This window comes from Prinia subflava, chromosome 3 (genome assembly GCF_021018805.1).
Source record: "Prinia subflava isolate CZ2003 ecotype Zambia chromosome 3, Cam_Psub_1.2, whole genome shotgun sequence".
Taxonomy (NCBI): domain Eukaryota; kingdom Metazoa; phylum Chordata; class Aves; order Passeriformes; family Cisticolidae; genus Prinia; species Prinia subflava.
In genome coordinates, this window is record NC_086249.1 from 43,430,349 (window position 1) to 43,450,662 (window position 20,314).

General features: G+C 42.5%; 2 protein-coding genes across 3 annotated transcripts in view; one reads left to right on the forward strand and one right to left on the reverse strand.

The window, feature by feature from the left end:
- Positions 1-13: 13 nt before the first annotated feature.
- On the reverse strand, positions 14-4,882 carry ALG11 (ALG11 alpha-1,2-mannosyltransferase). 2 transcript variants are annotated; one of them, XM_063392028.1, is made up of 4 exons: positions 4,690-4,882; positions 3,571-3,762; positions 1,936-2,867; positions 14-412 (listed from the first exon to the last, which is right to left on the reverse strand). In XM_063392028.1, the coding sequence occupies exons 1-4, from the start codon at positions 4,725-4,727 to the stop codon at positions 141-143; spliced, it is 1,434 nt and encodes a 477-aa protein (XP_063248098.1). In that variant the 5' UTR covers positions 4,728-4,882; the 3' UTR covers positions 14-140. The 2 variants fall into 2 exon arrangements, with proteins under 2 accessions (XP_063248098.1, XP_063248097.1); XM_063392027.1 differs by having other exon boundaries at positions 3,571-3,801; positions 4,690-4,843.
- Positions 4,883-17,661: 12,779 nt separating this feature from the next.
- Positions 17,662-20,314, forward strand: part of ATP7B (ATPase copper transporting beta) — a 33,688-nt gene continuing 31,035 nt past the window's right edge. The window contains exon 1 of the mRNA XM_063392030.1: positions 17,662-19,582. Within this exon, the coding sequence (XP_063248100.1) occupies positions 19,334-19,582 (249 nt within the window). The 5' untranslated portion in view covers positions 17,662-19,333. The remainder of the gene's footprint in view (positions 19,583-20,314) is intronic.

Consider the following 20,314-nt stretch of genomic DNA (forward strand, 5'->3'; position numbering starts at 1 on the left):
AAAGCAGACAGGCTGACAGAAAGAAAAGCAACCTCTTTATTGAATGGGACCAGGGATCATAGCTTAGACATATTTACATGTGCCACACAGTCAAATATAAAAAGTTAATTTTACTCATGTTCATTTTGACTTCTTTACACTTATTTAAATAAGGGCTCCACAGATAACAGGAATGTGTCTTCAAAATTCTGGTCAGAAAACCTGTGCACAGAGCGACGAGCATTTTCTCTGATCGCCAGTCTTTTCTCAGGAGACAAAGAAAAGATGTAAGCCATGGTCTCAGCATAAGAGTCCTCATCCTCTGCCAGGAAGCCTGTAACACATCCTTCGTGGGGTACCACGATGTCTAATTTGGGGCCGCCAGAATTGTGAGCCAGGATAACTGTGCCAGCTGCCATACATTCCACTACTCCTGTAAGAGAGACAAAAAATGCTGCTATGAGTGTGCACATCACATGCTTTGACCTTCTGTAAAACACTGGAGAGTTAAACCAACAGTAAAATTCACTACAGACTGCCATTCCAAATCAGCTGGAAAAACGCAGCAAAAATGGTCCCATAAGAAACACAAATTTAATTTTTTAGTTCTAGGCACTGAAATGACAGTTTCTCTTAAACACATAAAATTGAAATTAAGTCTCAGATATAACTGGTTAAACTGTGGGTCTTGTAACAATCCTGATCTTAAACGTTTGGAAAAATACTGAGAAAAAAGCTGCCTATGCACATTTCCATCAGAAAATATTTAGAATTTTAGTATTTTGAAGATGAACAAATCCTTATAGGTTCTCACAACTCAGCAAGACACTAGTAAAAACTTATCTCTACATCTGTATTTCTGATGGAAGAAATTTTAATGTAATGGGAATCAGTAAGCTTTCCTCAGCCAAAACCTGTGGGATAGGAACATACAAGGTACACAGCAACTTCAATCCTCCTCCATGGTTCAAGAACAGACCTCAGAAATGCTGATTCTTCTCAGTTCTGATCTGATTGTTATAAATTTCCTCAGCTCAAACATTGCCTATTATAAATAGTGCTCCAAAGTTTTGGAATATGTTTTTTACACAGTCTGAAGAAGTTAACTGCAGTTTAGTCACATTACAGCAGAGTATGGCATCCATCTGCTTGGCTCCTAATTTACCTGACTGCTGTAGATTTATAACAGATGGGCAGTCGGGCATTCCCCTTCAAGATCAGGACTAATCTAATCCAAATAAACTGAGCCCCATACTGTAACTCTGGGTCCCAGCTCCTCCCTGGGATTCTGCTCCATGCTACACCCACCACTTTAAGGGCTTCATACGTTTGCCTCAGCACAGATGCCAAATGCAATGAGATGACCACAGGTACCTGGTGGCATCTACTCCAGGCATATTTATACCAGGCAGGATCTGTCGGAGACTCACACCCTGAAACAGCAGCTGGAGGCCCATGACACATACTGGACATTTCAAATGGCATTTGAGGCAGGTGAAACACAACCAAAATCTCTAACATGGATGTCTACACATGAACTGTCCCTAAGCTCCCCTTGCAGTCAGTGGAGCCACCGGGGCACAATTTAAGGTGCTGAAAGAGAAGGACCTGCAGCCCCTTGAAGCTCTGGAAGGTTGGCAAACCTAACCCAAGGACAACAGGGTGACCCATGACCTTGAAGGGTGATAGCTGGAGGTCAGCAGGACATCCTGGGCAGCACTGGTGGGACTAGCTCTGTGTTCAGGTGACCAGAGGATGCAGATTTAACAGCCTATGACTACAGCACTTCACCTTGCACTACAGTAGCACCGGTGCATCATCTACACTGGTCCTGCAAGCTTTATGGCAGCTGCACTGCCTCCAATGGGAACAGGAGCTGGACACCTGCTTGGCATGCAGACCTCTGTGCTTAGACACCTAGGGACAAGCAGCTGAACAATCAGGAAATGCACTGACCGATCCCAAAGTGCTCATTCCACATGGTGTGCAGGCCAATGGTGGCCTCAGCCAGGTGTCTCTTCAGCTCCTCAAAGGGAATGTTAATCCTGAATATCACATCATCACTAACTCCCAGCTCTTCACACAGACATTTCAGGTTATTTACACGCTCTTCATCTTGCTGGTTACGACAGCCGCCGATTAAGATCAGCTTCAGCGATGGCTGCTGCCCCACTCGCTTCTCTTTCAGCAATTTAGCAAAGGCTCTGATTTGCAAAGGATGATCCTTTTCAGGCCTGAACTGACTGACAGAAACAATGGAATATTCACTGGTGCTCTTTTCCACTTCCAGAGGAATATCCAGGAATGTCTGAACGTCGCACGGTGGATACACAACACTGGTGCAAGCCCCAGCTCTCCAGAGGGAAAGGATGTGATTCAGTGTCCAAGAAGAATTCACCATAACCACATCACTGCAGGAACCAACCAATCCGTACATGAAAGCGAAGAAGTAGTAGTAGGCAAGTTTAAATTTGCACAAGAGAGGACTGCTTGTAATGAAGGCGGCATTGTTAAACCTGGTATCCTGGTTCCTCACGACAGAGAGCATATCTGTGCTGATGGTGGGATAATGCACGTAGCATCCAACGCGGCAGCCTCCAAGGTATTTGAAGAGGGGAATCGTGAAGGCATAACCCATTGAGTCAATATAAATATCAGGAACACATTTCAGAAGAGCTTCCCAGCCAAGGAGCACTGATCCTAAACTTTGTCCCAGCAAAGTGAAGTGAGGATAAAGAGAAGCTTCCACAAGGAAGCGTTTTTCTAGAAATACAAACTTCACAGGATGGATTAACTTAATATTGAATCTTCTGAAAGCGCCTTCTACTATTTCTTCTCCAGTGGCATCTCTATCACCAGTGTAAACAACACACGTTACATTTCTGTACCTGTAAAAATAAAGGAAAAGAATTTAATATATTCTTCTCTTCATATTTTTCAGCAAGAAACTAAAATATAATCCACTTAAAAGTACTCAAGAAGAATGTGAGAACAAATGTCTGGCCCAGAAATTATTTTAACTGAATTATACTTTTCCTAATACTTCCACAGGTTTTTTCTGATCTGCAGAAAAGCATATGGCTGAGAACTGGGGGAATATTTTAATTTGAGTAGAACATAGAAGGACCTCACTATTATTCTACAGACTTCAGAACACTTTGCTCTACATTAGGAGATATCTAATTAGTGCACAGCACGAGCAAAATGCAAATGATGGCAAATCTGTGGATGTGCCCATGTTAAATCCACTTTAGGTATTTATTTGTTTTGCCTCCTGCACCAAGAGGCAAGTATAAAGATGATCAGTTACCTACTGAGGAGTTATGACTATACCAAGTTCCATACCTGAAACTGAGGAGGAAAGAGAGGTTTTCTCAAGGAAAGAAAGGAAAAAAGGGAGAGGTGCCACAGCAGCAAATGTCAAAATCTAAAGGGATGAAGTAGAATGCAACCACATGAAACTCAGATGTAAAATAAAAGACCAGCAGATTAATGACACCTACTTAAATATGTAAAATGCCAACATATGCATGAAGAACAGCAACGGAAGCTGAGAATTAAATATAGTGTTTGATAAACACACATGCTTACTTTTTCTGAAGCGTTCTGATGGCACACCACAGGACTCTCTCCCCTCCACCTCCTGCATTGCAATAGGGGTGAAAAAAGGCCACCAGCAGTGGCCGCTTCCCATCTCCTCCCGCTGAGCTCAACTGCTTCTTCCTTTGTAGCCAGAGCCGTACTCCCCACAGCAGCAGCACCAAGCAGACGCACAGAATTCCACTTAGAAATAATGCAGGGAGTAACAATGAGCACAGCAATCTGAAACAAGCCAGAAATTTTTAAATATGTAATTGCCTTAAAGAATTACTGTGTACGGCATTGAGCGAGAAGGACTTAAAAGTAGAGCTACAGGGAATTCGACAACTACTTGAGTTCTTCAGAATCCATCAGTGTGTATGACTGACAATTACAGAAATGAAATCACTATTCCGCATTGTTTATCCAAAGATCTCTTTTCCCCCTGGTGTTACCTTGCAATCATTTATTATTGTTTATTCATGCCTTATACGTGTTACCTATCTCCACATGCTCTACACGCTTTGCAAAGGTTGTACACCTTTAACAGCCTGGCAATACACAACCAGCAGAGTGACTTCCAAACAGGTGTTTAAGTGTGTTTTTTTCAGCCCAGTCTCCTGTTCGGCCCGCTCTGCTGTGCACTGCTTTGGTGCCGGTCACTGGGGCAGGCACCTCCTATTCCAGCCTGCGCTTCCCGCTGCCCGGCGGGCGGACAGCTGCGCCAGCTCCCGGAGCAGCTCCGCGCAGCCTCCGTGTGCGGAGAGCCGCTTCCTCCGCTCCCGCAGTCACTGGCAGGGCTGTTCCCTTCTCCCCTCCTCTCCTGCCTCCCTGACAGCTCTGCAAACCCTGCGGCGGGAGCTTGCCTGGCCCGGGAGCCTCACAGGGGCAGCGCCTGGCTCCGCCCGCTGTGCCGCTAACCCCAGGGACAAACAGCGCTTATCCAGCCGCTCCCGTTCACCAAAGGAGCGACCCACACGCCACCACCGACACATAAGGAAGCCCTTTCATTTCGGGCCGGGAGCGGCGGAAAAGCGCCGTAACCCGTGCGAGGCCGCGGCAGAGCGCCGAGCCGGGCAGGGGCCGCCCCGCCCTGGCCGCCCCAGGACGCGCCGCCCCCGCGCCCGGTACCTGAGGAGCCCACACAGGCACGGCCCTCCCGCCACCATCTTGGGCAGCGCCGCGTCGCCCTCCCGGCGGAAAGGGAGGCTCCCGGCCGGCGGGGCGGGACCAGCCGGGCAGCGGCTCCCGGCTGGCAGCGCCCCGGAGGGGCAGGAGCGGCGCCACTGCCTCCGCCTCCTACTTCCCCGCCTCCTTCCCCGCCTCCTTCCCCGCCTCCTTCCCCGCCTCCTCCCCCGCCTCCTCCCCCGCCTCCTGCTCGCCCCCTGCTCGCCCTCGCCTCCCCCTGCAAACACACAACCTGTCCTCTGTGGAAGAGGGGCAGTGCTGTAGGGTGTTTGGAGCTCTGTGCTGCTGCGTGAAGCGTTTTTCGCAGAGATGCCGGAAGGGAGTGGACGGCAGCACATCCCTGGCACAGTTCAGTCGGACAAACTCGTGCTGCTCCTCGAAGTGCACCGCTTCCTCCTCAAGGGACGTCCTCAATTCCTTGGGCACGACGGAAGGGAGGGCGCTCGGGGCGGAGGCCTCCCGGGGACGCGGGGTTTCTGCTGCATCCCACGCTCCCCCGGGTTTTGCCTGTGGAAATGCTGGCCCTTCGCGTTGGCCAGGAGAGGGTGTCCTCGATGAGAGCTTCGTGTCCTGGCTTGCAGCCCTGCCGTAATCTCCTGCTCGTCAGTGAATCCCTCATTATCGAGAGAGAGCTGCCAGCGACTGTGTGCAGGTTAATGTTGTGAGGCCGAGGGCAGGGTGTCCAACACAGGCTGCACCTGGCACCGTCTCCAAAACGATCCCATGAACACGACCATGGGGACAGTTGCACTGAGGTTATCTCTATCTAATACACTTTTTGCCCTATTTTGTCTTGATTGGTGCTGGTTTTTCAAAATGGTACTAACGATGCATCAGTACACATCAAGACTTCATGTTCATAAAGTGTCATTCTCAGAACAACGTAAAGAACTCACCCTGATCTCTGGGGTCCTGAGGAGCACTGAGTGAAACAACCAGACTGTCTAGATCAGAAGAGACTTTGACAGAACAATCAGAAACATTTCGGGTCTCCTGTCACATTGCTACATGCTTCCCTCCCACCCCCCCTCCCTAAATTTTAAAATAATAAAGTGCTTTATGTGGGAAATTTGATCCAGATAACTCATTCTTCAGTCTCTTTCAGAGTTGAGGCTGTCCAAAATTTGAGGGCGTTTCAAACCTTGTTTCTTTAAACAAGACCTTTGCAAAACCTGTGATCCTTCAGCCTCTTTGAGGTCAGCATGATCTAATTCATGCTGAGTTCTAGCCACTTGTGCATTTTGAGGTCTTGTAGGTGTTATGTTAGGATGAAAGTCATCCTGTGTCTTCTGCATGAGAAGAGTGCAGGTTGGAAAATGATGACTCATTCATTAATTTATGTGGTCACTGCTACAACCAGAAGCAGAGAGACAAGGGCTCTGCTCTAGTGCGAGTGAGAAAAGTCCAGCTTAAATGATGGTTATTTGGTTCTGACTTGCCTGGATTGAGTTTTCCATTTAGGAGGACTCACCCTGTGAGAGTGAAACTGGAAATGTAGAAACTCAGACATTTATTGGTTATTTTACTGATGTTTTTATTTAAATATTTTGACTGTCCTAAATACCACTGACTGTAGGTTTTACCAGGACATCTCTATGTAAGCAGGTAAATTGGAAGAGGTCTGTGGGAGATCCAGCAAGCATGGCCTAACATTTAATTTCTGAACCAACAGTTCTCATAAGGAGGATGCAACAGGTATTGGTTTCTCTCCTTTAATCTTTTTCCTCTTCCCTGACAGACCAGTGGCCTTAAAAGCATGTAGAATGTTTACAGAATAGATCTCTGCTGGATTTACATCTCTGAACTCAAAACACCTTTCTTTCTTCAACATTTGAAGATTACTGTCTGAGTTCAGAGGAAGAGGCAAGTTTTTCTAGGGAACAGGAAGTCCAGACTATTATAGATGAAATTTATGTTTCTCTCCACTGACTTGGAAAGGAGTCCATGGTCACTCCCTTGGAAGGTATGAATCTTACACCAAATCTTTAAGAAGCTGAAGGACCACAGGACACAGCTTAATTAAGATTAGACTTAAGTAATAATGGTGAAGAGTTCCTGGGAGCAAGAAGACTGATTAATGAGGGAGACACCTACATACCTGTCTTTTGAGTTTCACTTGCTCATTTAGGGAGAAATCTGCCTGAGGGTGAGAGTGCCAAATAGTTTTCTCAGCTCTAATAATTTATAATTCGTGGAATCACAGAATGTCTGAGGTGGGGAGGAATTGGTTGGGTGGATGCAGCCAGAGCTGTGGACAGTGGCTCAATGTCTAGGTGCTGCACCTGGACTGGGGCAATCCCAAACATAAGTACAGAGCAGAAGAACTCACTGAGAGAAGCCCTGCAGAGAAGGACTCAGGGGTCCTCATGGACAAAAAGCTGGAGAGGAGCTGGCAGTGTATAACTGCAGTGCAGAAGGCCAACAGCATCCTGGGCAGCATCAAAAACAGTGTGGATAGCAGAGTGAGGGAGGGAATTCTGCTGCTCTGCTCCACTCTGGTGAGACTCCATGTGGAGTGCTGCATCCAGTTCTGGGGTCTTCAACACAGAAAAGACAGGGTCCTGTTGGAGCAAGTCCAGTGAAGGTCCATGAAGATGGTCAGAGGGCTGGAATATCTCTCCTATGAAGACAAGCTTAGAGTCTTGGCACTCTTCAGACTGAAGAGAAGGCTCCAGGAGACCTAATTGCAGCCTTCCAGCAGTTAAAGAGAGTTTCTAAAAAAGAGGGAGAGTGACTTACTCCATGGACAGATAGGACAAGGGGAAACCATTTTCAGTTAAAAGAGGAAAGATTCAAATTACGTGTTAGGAAGAAATTCTTTACTGTGAGGGTGCAACAGGCTACCCAGAGAAGTTCTGGATTTTTCCATCCCTGGAAGTGTTCAAGACCAGGTTGGATAGGACGCTGAGCAACCTGATCTAGTGGGTAGCATCCTTGACCACAATAGAGGGGTTGGAAATACATGATCTGTAATGTCCCTTCCAACCCAAACCTTTCTGTGATTCTGTGGCCTCTGGAGGCAGCTTCTCCAGTGCCCCTGCCCAAAGTGAGTACCTAGAGCAGATTGTCCAGGACTGAGTCTGGATGAGTTTTGAATACCTCCAAGGATGGACACTGCCCAATGTCCCTGTGTAACCTGTGCTGGTGCTTGGTCACCCCCACAGTGAAGAAGGGTTTCCTGATGTTCAGAGCTAGCTTTCCATGTTTCAGTTTGTGCCCATCACCTCTGGTCGTGTCACTGGACCCCAGTGAAAAGAGCCTACCTCCTTTCCACCCTCCCTTCACACACTGAAGACTTTGTCAAGCCTTGTCAAGGCTTGAACAATCCCAGTTCCCTCAGCCTTTCCTCACAGAAAAATTGTCCCACGCTCTTAATCATCTGAGTTGTTTTGGTTTTTTTTCTTAGTCACTCTAGTGGTAATTAAAAAAATATGTACTTATACTTTCAAAGTTCTTCTCTTAGCTTTTTATTAATCACAGAGTTTTCAGCTGCTGATGTGAGCAGTATGAAACCTGTGCTGCTGACAGACTTGCAGACTGCAAAGCTTACCTTTAATGTGTGAATGTCCAACACAGGCTAATTAATTGAGTCATCGACACTTCCCCACCTTCATTCATATGTAGCAGAGGATATTGCATGCATGCATTTCAGGTACTGACAAGAACTTTAGCAGGAGCAGTGATGAGCTCTCAGTGGTGTACCCACTCCAGCAGTGAGAATGCTATTCAAAACCTTGTCTGTAGAAATTCCACAAGGCTGACATGCCAGCGAAAGTAAACTAGCCTTGTTGTGAAGTCAGTTTTGTTTTCACCTTCCTAGAGATGTACCAAGTTTTAATCTTTTGTCGCTTCTGTAAGCTTTTGTTGTCGTGTTTTAATTGCTTTCCTTATTAAGCTCTTTACTCTGAAGAAAGCCCGTGCAAGCGGGCTTTTTGAAGAGTATTTAGAATAAATATCAGAATCCACTCCCTGTGTGTTCTCCCCAGGCCTGCAAGGCATTTGAGACAGTTTTAAAGTGTATTTTTGTAACTGGCATTTTTGCTGAGTAGTCCGTGTATGAGTAACTTAGTAAGATAAAACTGCTGGCAAGTAATAATAGAAAGAAACTGGATTAATATTGTGTAAGGATATTCATATGACAGTCATGTGGTCTGTTATACTTTCTTGTACAGTTAGTTACTTTCTTTCAGAAATATTCACTCTGTAGCCCCAAGTCTCTTGTTGAGGGCTGCTGTCTGAGCTACGAAAATGCCTGGGACTGTTTTTAGTAGATGGAATCTCAGATCTTTCATATACAGAGTAAGTTTTTTCACTTTTGTATGTGTCTTGTGATAGGCTGTTGAACATACAGATTTGCTCTTCAGTGCCTAGTAACAGGAGCAGAAATAAAGTTGCACCAGTTCTATGCTAAATATTTAGCAATAGAAGCAAACCCCAAGCATTAGTAAGAAATTGTGGCATTGATAAACCTAGGAAAAGACACTATGGGGTTGTTTTTACTGATATCTTGTAATATTTAAGTTGCTAAATATAAGCAATTCTAGTAATTTCTTTTTCACTGTCATCCTTAATTCTGAGTTACATGTTCTAGGGCATAGGTGTTCCCACCATATATCTGTGAGCAAAAGCTGCTCTTTTTTTTTTTTTTTTTTTGGCAGAAGCAATGAAGAATTAAGCAGCTTGGATCAACAAATTATATTTGCAGGAGAGCCCATAAAGCACATTTGTTTGTATCACCAAGTGATTTATACAGGTTGAACCAATATCCTTTGATTAACAGAAGATTATTTTCACACTAAATTGTCCCAGTTGGGTAAGGAACATGAAGAAAAACAAATCAGTTCTGGAAGGTTGTGACAGTGTTTTAAATTCCCATGAACACTAAACATCTGCCATTTTTAGGGTGGCTGAAGGAAACGTTTTCAAGCAACTTAGAGCAGTGGCAGAAATGAGATGGCAAATGATGTACCCCTAATGATAGCATCACTGAGTTTGCAAAAGAACATTTGGACTTGTCTTAAGTCACTGCTTTTTCAGGTGGAAGTTTCGGATTCTGGAAGAGCTAGGGACCATTTTTGAGGGTCTATGATAGCAGACCCAAGCCTTTTTTGCTTTTCATTCTCTTTTCTGCAGATAGGTACTAATATATCTGTGGCCATCTGCCCCTAATTAGAACATGAAGGGGATCATGAAGGACCATCTCTTTCACCATCATGTCTTAACACCTGCTCAGATCAACTATGAAAGTCCTCAGGGAGCTGTAGAACTTCACTGTGAATCTTTTTACTGAGAGAGGTACTCCCTTTTCAAACTTTAAAAGGTTCACATAACTTGTTCACTGCACTGGCTTGTTCAACGTGCATTTTGCCACATGTGTTTGTGCACACCTCTCTGCCTGTTTCAGGAAGCAAGGAAGAGTGCTCTTCAGATGAAAATTGGAGCCAAGACAAAACAGGATTTGCATTCTGTGCTCATGTCTGGCTCCTTGGCACTGATTAGCAGAGAGAAAGGAGCCAGAAACTGCCTGCAGAGCAGGACAGAAGGGAGTTCAAGGAGACTGTTTGGCTAGTCCAGGGATGAGAGTTGTGGATACCGTGCTTCATCACCTCCTCTGACTTATTTCTATTCCAAGGATAAAGAAAGCTTGAAAGGTTGGATATTTTCTCATGAAGTAGATTCAATCAAAGATTCTCTTTCAGGGGGCGAAACAGGGCTTCTTAAAAGTAGCTCCCTGCTGCACTACCTTTTCTTTCAATGCAGAGGTACCAGGAGGGAATGGTAGATTAATCAAGCCTGTATTTCCATGGCTAATGTCTATGCTTTCCAGGAATTGAGGACAGTTAATAAATCTCAGATGGTTGCTTAGCAGCGCCCAGGGTTGATACCTTTTTTTATGCTGAGCTTCAGAATGCATTGGTTTTGGCTGAATGTGTCCTTGGGAGAAACTTTCTTTGCCTAGAGAATAGACTGACATGACCTCTGGAAAGGAGAGTATTGCCCAGCACTGAATAAACTCAGTTTCAGAGTTAGAACGCTTTTCTGTGTTTTCCTTCTCTCACAGCTTCAGGCTCCAAGGAATTCTTTCTTCAGGAGTCAGATGTCTCCAGTTTCCTCTGTGTCCTCATGCAATAAATGAATGCTGTTTTGACCATGAGTTTGAGTGAGTTTGAGTCGTGATGAGCCAGTGTGTATGTCACAGGAAACAGCCTGAGGCAACATGTCTGCATTTGAAACCAGGATTTTAACTGTGTATTTCAATTCAGGTGTTAAATATTTCAGATAAAAATACTTGTAAACAGAAAGAGGCTTACTCTGTGTTGCCATTTCCCTTAGATGCTTTTCAAAGACAACTGTTTGTATGGAAGAGATTGCATAAAATTAGCAGCAGTTTCCTGTGTTGATTGTTTCATCCCTGACTGTTGCTTTAGTTCTGACATTTGTACCTGAATTCTTACCAAATTAGGTAACAATTTGTAGACTGCCAGTGTTACATTATTCAATAGGGAATTATAATTAGGTATTCCAGCAGAAAACAAACAATCAAACATAAAATAATAAAAACAATGACAGCAAATGTATTATTTTTATTTTTTATTTCTCTTCTTAGTTTCTGTAAGGCTCTGCAGGGAATCAGTATCTTTCTACCCAGGCATGTTCTACTTACTTTCATGGTCACTTGAAGTATGTTTTTTCCATTGATAGAATCTGGCAGCTCTGTGCTTTTGGCTCTTGCCTGAGAGTTAACTGTAAGTTTATGTGAGATATTAGACTTGGACAGGACACTGTTGTATAGCCCTGAGTAGCAAATAATCAACTGGACTTTTGTAGAAATGCAAGTTAGCTAAACAAACAGCAGCTCACCTACATTACAGTTTTGATCTCTGACAACTGGAAACAGAAAAACCTCTACTCCATGTTCGGAGCAGAGGTTCCCCTCTTTACTTCTTGCCTGCTGTGGCAGAGCAGGTCAGCCAGAGAGCTGACACATCTTCTTCCCTCTCTAACTTGGGAAGAAAAATGCAGCTAAGGGCAGTACCTTATTTGGGGGGGCCGGCTGGCCCCTCGTGTTGCTGCAGTCCCACCATGAGTGCGGTGATGCTGTGCTCAGAGGCGTGTGAGCACTGCTGTGCTTTGTTCACACGTGGAAGGACAGCAGCCTTGTCTTGGCAGCACGTGGCACAGTCCAAAAGGGCAAGAGGCGGAAGGCAGGTGAGAAGGGCCCTCATGCCAGCCTGGTGGGGCTGTACCTGAGCCCTGTGACACAGGGTCACTTGAGAGATTGTGCTCTCTGCACGAGGGAGACCACAGAGATGGCTCTAACACCGTCTTGCCTTTTTCTACCCAGTGATTGCAACCAGTCCACAGGGAGAGCAGGGGAAAATGAAGTGAAAGAACCTAACAAAAAGTGGAAACCCTTCTTCCCACACAGAGTTTTGCCTGGACCACCGAGAAAGCAGATAGGACTTTGCTCAAGGCACTAAGTTGAAGGAACCCAGGTGCTGTGGTGAGGAGTGCAGCTTTCAAGCTTACTTAGGGATTTAGGAGTTTCTGGAAACTCCTCTCTCTGTGTATGTAGGTGGTTCCTGCTAGTCTGAGATAGACAGAAATCATTGTTAAGAGAAACTGAATTTGCTCTTGCCTTTACGTATCAAGGATGCCCTAACAAAGGCAGTATGTTTGTATTTTAGATGTGGCATCTGTAATGCAAACACAAGATACTGTTTTGTCTTTTTTTTTCTTGAATTCAGAGGCTGAACAGTTGACTGGCCTTAGAACCTGAAATACAGGCTTAAATGAGAGTTATTGGTTTCTGGGGTTTTTCTTTGTTTGTATTTTTTTGAGCGTTGTGGTTTTTGGGGGTTTTGGTGGGTTTTTTAGGGTTTTTTTTTGTATACTTTACAAATATGATATGCCTTATGTTGTTTATGTAGTCCCAGGTGCCTCATCGTATTAGTTTGCCTGCTATAGCAGGGTGAATGGCTGCTTACTTCGGGAAAAAAAGAATAATTAAAAAAATCAGTCCTCTTATTTACTTAAATCACAATTCAGAGACTTATCATGTTATATTATCAAAGTAAATGTAGGAGATATTTTTTCAATGCTGCAACAAATACTGAGAAATTTACATATTTTAAGCAGAAGTAACACTAATTATTTCCTATTTCTAAATGTGGACAGCAAATATTAGTTCACAAGTAATAGCTCTCTGTTTTCTCAAATTAGTCTTTTAAAATAGTAACTTTTGTATATTACTCATTCTCAAGTTGTATTTTAAATATTGCAGTTAAAATAGGTAAAATGCAGGTCCCTTTTTTCTGCATGGAATTCTAAAAAGCTTTTTCACAAAAATCATGAGACAAAACCAGCTTTGAGCAGGATCAAATCATGCACAAGATCAGAAAATTAACTTGGAAACACAGAAGTAAAAATACTGGGTTTGTTGTGGCACTGCCTGACAAGTTCTGCCAGCCTTCTAAAACTGCTTGGTGCACAAGCAGTAGTGAAAGTCTTGATTCAAATGAATTCCTGCAGATTGCAATTGTTCTTTGCACTTAAACCTTGACCCAATAGGTGTGCCTTTTTGTGTGATAATAAGATCAGCCTCATGGTTTCTAGGTCTTGAAAATAAATTTCTGCACTATAAACAGATAACAGAAATTATCATAATGAAACCAACACTTTTAAAAGCAGACAAAGTACCAAGTCCACACAATTTGCGATCATACAGAAAGCTGTGGGATGAAAAAGATCAGTACATGTTTTGGGGCCCTTGTTACAAACAAGGTACTTTGTTGAGTTTTGCTGGTTTCGAGCAAACAAACCCTTTTTAAATATTTGGAGAAGATTGAGTCTGCTTCCTGAAAAACTGAAGCCAAAGTCTGAGCTGATTTGATTTGAAATTAGGTCATCAACTCTTAAGCAATTTTAATCATGGCAGGTAGGAATTTGTTTCCTTGTATTTCAGATTTCAGTAGTTCCTTTTTTCCCCATAATGTAATAAATAATGATCATGCTTCTTCATCTGTTAAAAGAAATAGCTGTACTATTTATGCTGTAGAAACACTTGTGTATCTGGTTGCTGCCACTTTTCTTGTGACTGTGGCCAAAGAATTCTTTCTGATTTTGTGGCTCAAAACTAGGTGCAAATGTAGCTAAAGAGAGAGTTTTGTTGCTTCTTCAATAAAAATGAGGTATGGCCTTTTTTTGTGTGTTCAGTAAGAATTATGTCAGTTAAGAGAATAAAGGGCATGGTACTGTACCATGAATACCACCGAGCTTCCCCTGAACTTTCAGGTGCATCTGATTGATTCATGGGGGAAATGGGAGGCTTGAGTTGCCTAGTGCGACTGCAGAACGACTGTGGAGCAAGCACAGGATTTGTTTGAAGATAAAGTGGATACCTTTACTAACTATTTTGCTTTTGGCTTAAAGAGGGTCCTGACAGAGGAGAAGTAGTTGTTTCACACAAGGACTGGCTGTTTCCCAGGTTCACTCACAAGCAATGTTTAAACAATTTGTCGATACCCGTGAGTTGCCAGCACTGTTGTTTGTGATATTACTATGAGTTTTGCAATAGTTTACTTCCGCCCCTTTGCCTTTTTTTTTTTTTTTTTTTAAACTAAATGCTCCATCTCCTGCAGTTGCATTGTATGTGTTAAAACCAAACACAATCTACCTCTGCTAAGACTGGGAAAGGGAGGAGGAATTCAAACATTTTAGCTGACTGCATCCTGAAGACAAATTAAGAATAAATCAAAATACTATCTTGATTGTATGAATCAAATATGAAATGACTTGTGGTTTAGCCTCGTATCTTTGTTTGTATGCCTCATTGAATTTTAGTGATGGCTGTATGATTGTTATTTTGGTGGTTTAAAATGATTTATGAAGAGGAGAGTAGGAAAATGATTAACATTCAAAAGCAGGCTGGATTTCTAGAGTGATGTATTAATACCAATACCTCCCTCTTTGCACTGATGTGAACTGATTCCTCTTGTCTATTTGATGGATTATTGCCTTAAGAGTAAGGCTAACTTTTCTGTTGCATTAAGAGGAAGGAGATTTGGCACAAAATAATCCCCCTTTTGGTCCAGCTTGATCTCAGGTATCACAGGGACTTGGGACAGCTGAGCCCCAAGTTCAGTCAGTTCAGCTCGAAGCATCAGAAATGCAGAGCCAGTGTGGCACTGCAAGTCCAGATGTGCTCAGTAAGAAGCATCACAGTTACAGATGCACAAACAGTGCAATTCCCCCTAAGTCTGGTTGTGCCCAATGAGCTTTTGCAGCCAGGTCAGAAGTCTGGTGGCATTCAGTAACTCTCATAGCCAAGTACAAGATAGTGTCATTTACTGAACAACAGAAATGCAGATTGTTACTGGATTGCTGGTGATAAATACACCATCTAAGAACAAAATATGAATAATACAGCTGGTGACAAAGACAATAAATTGCCAGATGGTTCTATAGGGCAAAAGTATTATCATAAATACAAGATTGCTTTTTAAATTTCCCAAAGAACCACTCGGTACAGCTGAATGTTCGAGTCCTACTTCTTAGGCATTCACAAAGATGGAGTGTCCTTTAGCCTCTTGCCCCACCTAAAGTCTATCTGTATTGTTTTCTTTGAGGGAGGGGAAAAAGAGAAAAGTTAAAAGCTGATGTCACTCCACCTTTAAATGTAGTTTGAGAGACTAGTCATACCTGTAAAGCATGTACAGGTTTTAGTCCGTTAGCATGTGCAGAGGCAGGAAAAGTAATAAGTATTTGAGCTAGTGAAGCAAATATCAGCTTCTGCTCACCATTGGGTCATTCCTGCAGCTTAGTTCCTGTTGGCTGCACTATCTTAAACAGGGCATGACCCCAACATCTCCATACTGCTGCACCCTTTGTTTCTTGCCTCTCTTAAGAGTGATACTTCAAGCTCCTTCAGTGTTTCTGCTCCTAAGGTGTGCAGCACATTTCTTCCTGGTGAACTATAGCCAACATGTGTGCTCCTTCTCACTGAACTTTGTTTTTCATTATTTTTCCCTACACAGATTAAAGAAATATGACCCCCTTAACCTCCCAGTCCCCATTTTGTTCCTTCAACCCAAGCATCTCATCTTTCAAGGCTATTGTTAAGACTATTTAAGATGCTTTCTTTGGTCACAGAAGCATAGGGATTAGACACAGGCCAGAATATCCTATAAAGCCAAGGATAAATGCACCTGGGAAACAAAATTCATATAAGAACACATTGTTCCTGTGTGTTTATCATGTAGTTTGATAATGCAGGTAATATAAACCTAGTGGAAACCCTATGTTTGATCAGCTTTGAGCCTTTAAATCAAAGGGATTTGATTTTCTTGGAATGTCCTGTGTTTTCTGACGTGAATATGCAAACACCATTGCCAGACAGTAGCAAAAAGCTGTGAGGGCAGCAGGCATGTTTTTTATTTGAGATCTGAATTTCATAGTACCAAGCCAGAATGATTCCTCCAGGTGAAAATCCTAAGCTCTGCAAAATCCTGCCTTAAACTAGAGTGGTACTGCTATCAGGTGAGAAAGGCAGTATTGCCTTTCCTATTTCAGCCTTAAGTAAAATGCTCACCCTCAGTCTGCAGCTGACACAATTAACTTAGACTTTAAGGGGCAATTAACTGAGATAGAATGGAGAAAATTATTTGGAAACCAGTAGCAGTCTGCTGGAGTGCAGCAGCAGCAGCAGACAATTGTAGAGGTTAATTCCAAGCATCTGCCTCACTTCCCTGGCAGACACTGCCAGCCTTGAGGTGCCAATATTGGATCCCTTCCTGAAGTATCTCCTGAACCATAAGAGAGTTGTGCAGTGAGTGAGGTGAGGCAGAACCTGTGAGCTTTCAGTCTCATGTATTAATGTAAATAGGAATTGCTTAGCTTTAATGGTTTCTGTTTTGTGACTGGTGCCTCTTCTCCAGGAGCTGGTCAAGACTCTGTCAGCTGCACAGGTTTCTTTTGCCACTGCTCTGCTCCAGCCCACAGCTAAACTAGGTACTTAAAGTGGTTAAAATAAGTCTTATGTCCCTTTTGTCAGAACAACTATAGCAAGCTTTTTTTCCCAGCCAAATCCTTCTTTTTAATGTGGATAAATATCTTGTAAACTGAATGTGCTCAAAGCACAACTTCATGTGTTTATTTTCTATCTCCAAATCAGTATTCAGAACTCTGCTGAAGGCAAAGGACTGTGGGGCAATAAGCAAGAATTTCTCTCCATTGCTGTTAGAAACAAACAGATTTTTTATCTTAGGGTTGCTCACAGGTTGTACGGGGGAAAAAACAGTGATTGAGGGGAATTGGAAAGAAGATACATATTCAATATATTGCTATTCCATCAGCCTAAGCTGAGCTTTGCTGGTGAACCTGAAATTAAGAAAAAAACCCCAAAACCTTAAGCTGTTTTTACGGTCTTTTCATCACAGTATATTTTTGAATATTAGTTACCTGCAGAAACATCCCTGGTAGGGTTTGGGATATTTTTAATAGCAAAGATACTGTCAGAGATGAATGGATCAAATGTGTGTTTTATTGATGGCCAGAAACTGGAATTCCTGTTCCCTTAGAAAACCAAGAATTTGAAATTGCCATTATTTGGAATTAGAACATAGAACCAAATTTCTGAATATCTTTGATTTGGGATGAGAGGCCTATTTTGTTTTAGAAGGCAGTTTTTGAATGAATAGTAGTTTTTAACTTTATATATGTATTTAGTATGTAGACTTAGCTTTGGTATTTAAACACGTTGTACTGAAATTTTTCACGTAAGTCAAATTGTATGATTTTCAATTGCTCATTTCAAAACCAGTTAAAATCAGTAATTCCTGAAATTATTTCACCTTTAGCACAATGTTCAGTAAAGTGTTCAAACTAAAGTCAGATGTGGCTCTAAGTGGCTTGATAAATGCAGAACAAACACAGACACTTTAACCTTTGTAGTAATTCTGCTTAGAAGGGCCATTTCTCAAAATATTTTCAAAAGGACCCTTTTAAAAAGTTTAATATGATCAGTGATTTTTTGTATTAAGACAATGATACAGAATAGTGCTGCAGCAGTATTTAGAGTTTTGCTTCTCTGGCCGAAGACTTTCTTTTTCCAAGAACTGAGAATCCATAGCTGGGGGGAAGTTATGACAGGGAGACAAGCTAGGATGCTAATGTCCTGCATGGTGGCTTTCTGGACCACTGTCTGTGTGACAGGGGTGTGAGGGGTGTACCTCTGCCTTTGGAAATAAGAAGAATCTGAATTTGTCCTGTCATTGTTTTTTGGTAAAGCTAGCTGATGGTAAAGAGGCACATTATAGAAATTATAAATATTATACTAATTCTTTTGTCAGGTGGAGTGTCTGTCATTTATCCCTCAGTTTTTTTTTTTGTTTTTTTGTTTTTTTTTTTTTTTTTTGAGATATCCCTCAGAGATATGGTGAAAGTTTTGACACTGTGTGCTAACCTCTGCATAGGAGTAAATTTGCTACTTTTTTCAACAAGTCCAAGAGATTCTGATTAAATTTAAAACAATTATTTTAAGGCTTGCATGTGCAGTGGGTGAAAATTGCTAATATTTAAATAATAACATCTGTTATATTTTATAAATTTTATAAATGCATAAATGCATGGCCCTATTCAGTGGTGCCTTCAGAAGTGGACTGCACTGCTGTGGACTTGGGAACAGGAGATCCCACTTACTGCATTAGCATAGTGCTGTGAATTTGCTGCGGGCAATCCCAGAGAAATATATTCATGCTTGGCTCAAGGCACTTCTAGTACCTGTCGTATGTCTGGCTGCCTAAATTAGATGTCCCTGTTGTTAAAGAGAATTTAAGGAGAATATATTTTATTTCTTGCCTTTCTGGCACTAATTGCTCATTTAATTTTGTTTGGTTCATTGGTTTTTAGTAAAGCTTGCTGATGGTAAAGAGGCACATTTTAGGAAGTGTAAATATTGTACTGACTCTCTTGTTTTCCCTCTTGAAACAAAGAATGAATGTTCTTGTGCCCTGAATGAGTGAAAGACCTTTGGTCTAGGAGCCTTATCTAATTAGGTAATTGTGGGCATGTTTTCAGTGTCAGAAACGACTTCATCTTATCAAAGCAAGCCCCAGTAATTTCATAGGAGGAAAGGGAAGAGCGTTTTCCCTGTGTAGGGGCTGTGATTGTGCTCATGGCCACAAGGAGCTAATGCCTGTCTGTGTGGGCTGGTTACACGCTGGCTGCTGCACACAGGTCATGTTTGAGCAGCTTGTGAAAGGCAGCCTTGGCTGCGCCTGCTGCAACGCCGTGTGCAGAGATCAGCAGTGCCGAATGCAGTTTGGAAAGCACGAGGCGTGCCAGTTGGTGGGAAACATTTAAACTGGCAAAGAGAGCAGGTAGCTGAGTGCAGCAAGCAGCCTGCATAAGGATCACAGGTTCCATCTGGGATTTCGTGATGAATGCCTAATAAGCACATGGATTAGATGGGCAGAACTCTTCAAGCTGTTGTAAAAGGAGCTGAAAGAAGCCTGGCTTATAGGACACCAAATAACTGCTCCCGTAAAACTTTTGTTCGGCATTGCAGTATTTAAAGTCCAGAAAAATAATGGAGAGAAGACTGGACAATAAAATGAAAAGGGAACTCTCCTATGTAGCTACTTTAAACGACAGAAACATATCCCTGGTGTCTATTCGTAAGCAGCAGGCAGCTTGTGATGTGCCTGAACTACTGATTATTGGTGAAAAGTCCAAGACGGCATCTGCGGTAAAAGCAAGCAGTAACTTGCAGAAAGAAGAGAAACTTTTACAGAGTTACTCCATGGGAATGACAGAAGTCAATACTGTTGAAAGACAGGTCAGTGAGTGCTGGTGTGTGTGTTTGTGTCTGTGTTTGTGTGTGTGCATGTTGGGAGGGAGGTGATGTTTCTGAACTAGTGAATTTAAAAAAAAAGCATGTTGGACATGGGTTGTATATTAAAGGAGGTTAAACCTTCTTCTTCTAAATGGTCTCAACCCCAGCATGGATGCCAGCCCCATAGCAAGCAGTACAAATGCAAAGTCCTCTGGGGATCCTCTGAAAATAATCTTTGAAAGGAGATGTTAATGATGACTTATGCCATAGAAGTTAATGAGCATTGTTTCAGCTCCACCTCTAATAGTACAGAGTGGTGATTCTTAGGAAGGAAACATAATAGTATTTCTCCTTTTGAACTCCAATTGCTTCAGTAGTTTGACAGAAGCTTATACTAGTTTGGAATAGCAGAAATTGTAGAAACATTAAAAGGTCCTTATTGTAGGTAAGTAGATTATTTATATCTACTAAGTGGGTGCTAGTGAAGTTCTTGACAAATATATCTACAAGTTTTTTTTTAAATTCCGTGTTGTATATAACTGTGGTATTTTGTGCATATAACTGTGGTATTTTTGGAGATTAACTGCTGTGGTGAAGAGACTTAGGAAGATCAATGCTGATAGAAACATTACGAGATTTATTATTTTAAAAGAGTTTTGCTATTTAAAATGTATGCACACCGCAGTAATGCAGTTTGGATCAGCGAATATTGTGAATATTTAAGGAAAAGAAAGT

Excerpts from the sequence above, each read along its gene's own strand:
- ALG11 (XM_063392027.1), bottom strand. The coding sequence starts at position 4,727 with ATGGTGGCGGGAGGGCCGTGCCTGTGTGGGCTCCTCAG. Across the intron at positions 3,802-4,689 it reads TGCCTGTGTGGGCTCCTCAG|ATTGCTGTGCTCATTGTTAC; the intron begins GTACCGGGCGCG and ends GGCTTGTTTCAG. Across the intron at positions 2,868-3,570 it reads ATCAGAACGCTTCAGAAAAA|GTACAGAAATGTAACGTGTG; the intron begins GTAAGCATGTGT and ends TTATTTTTACAG.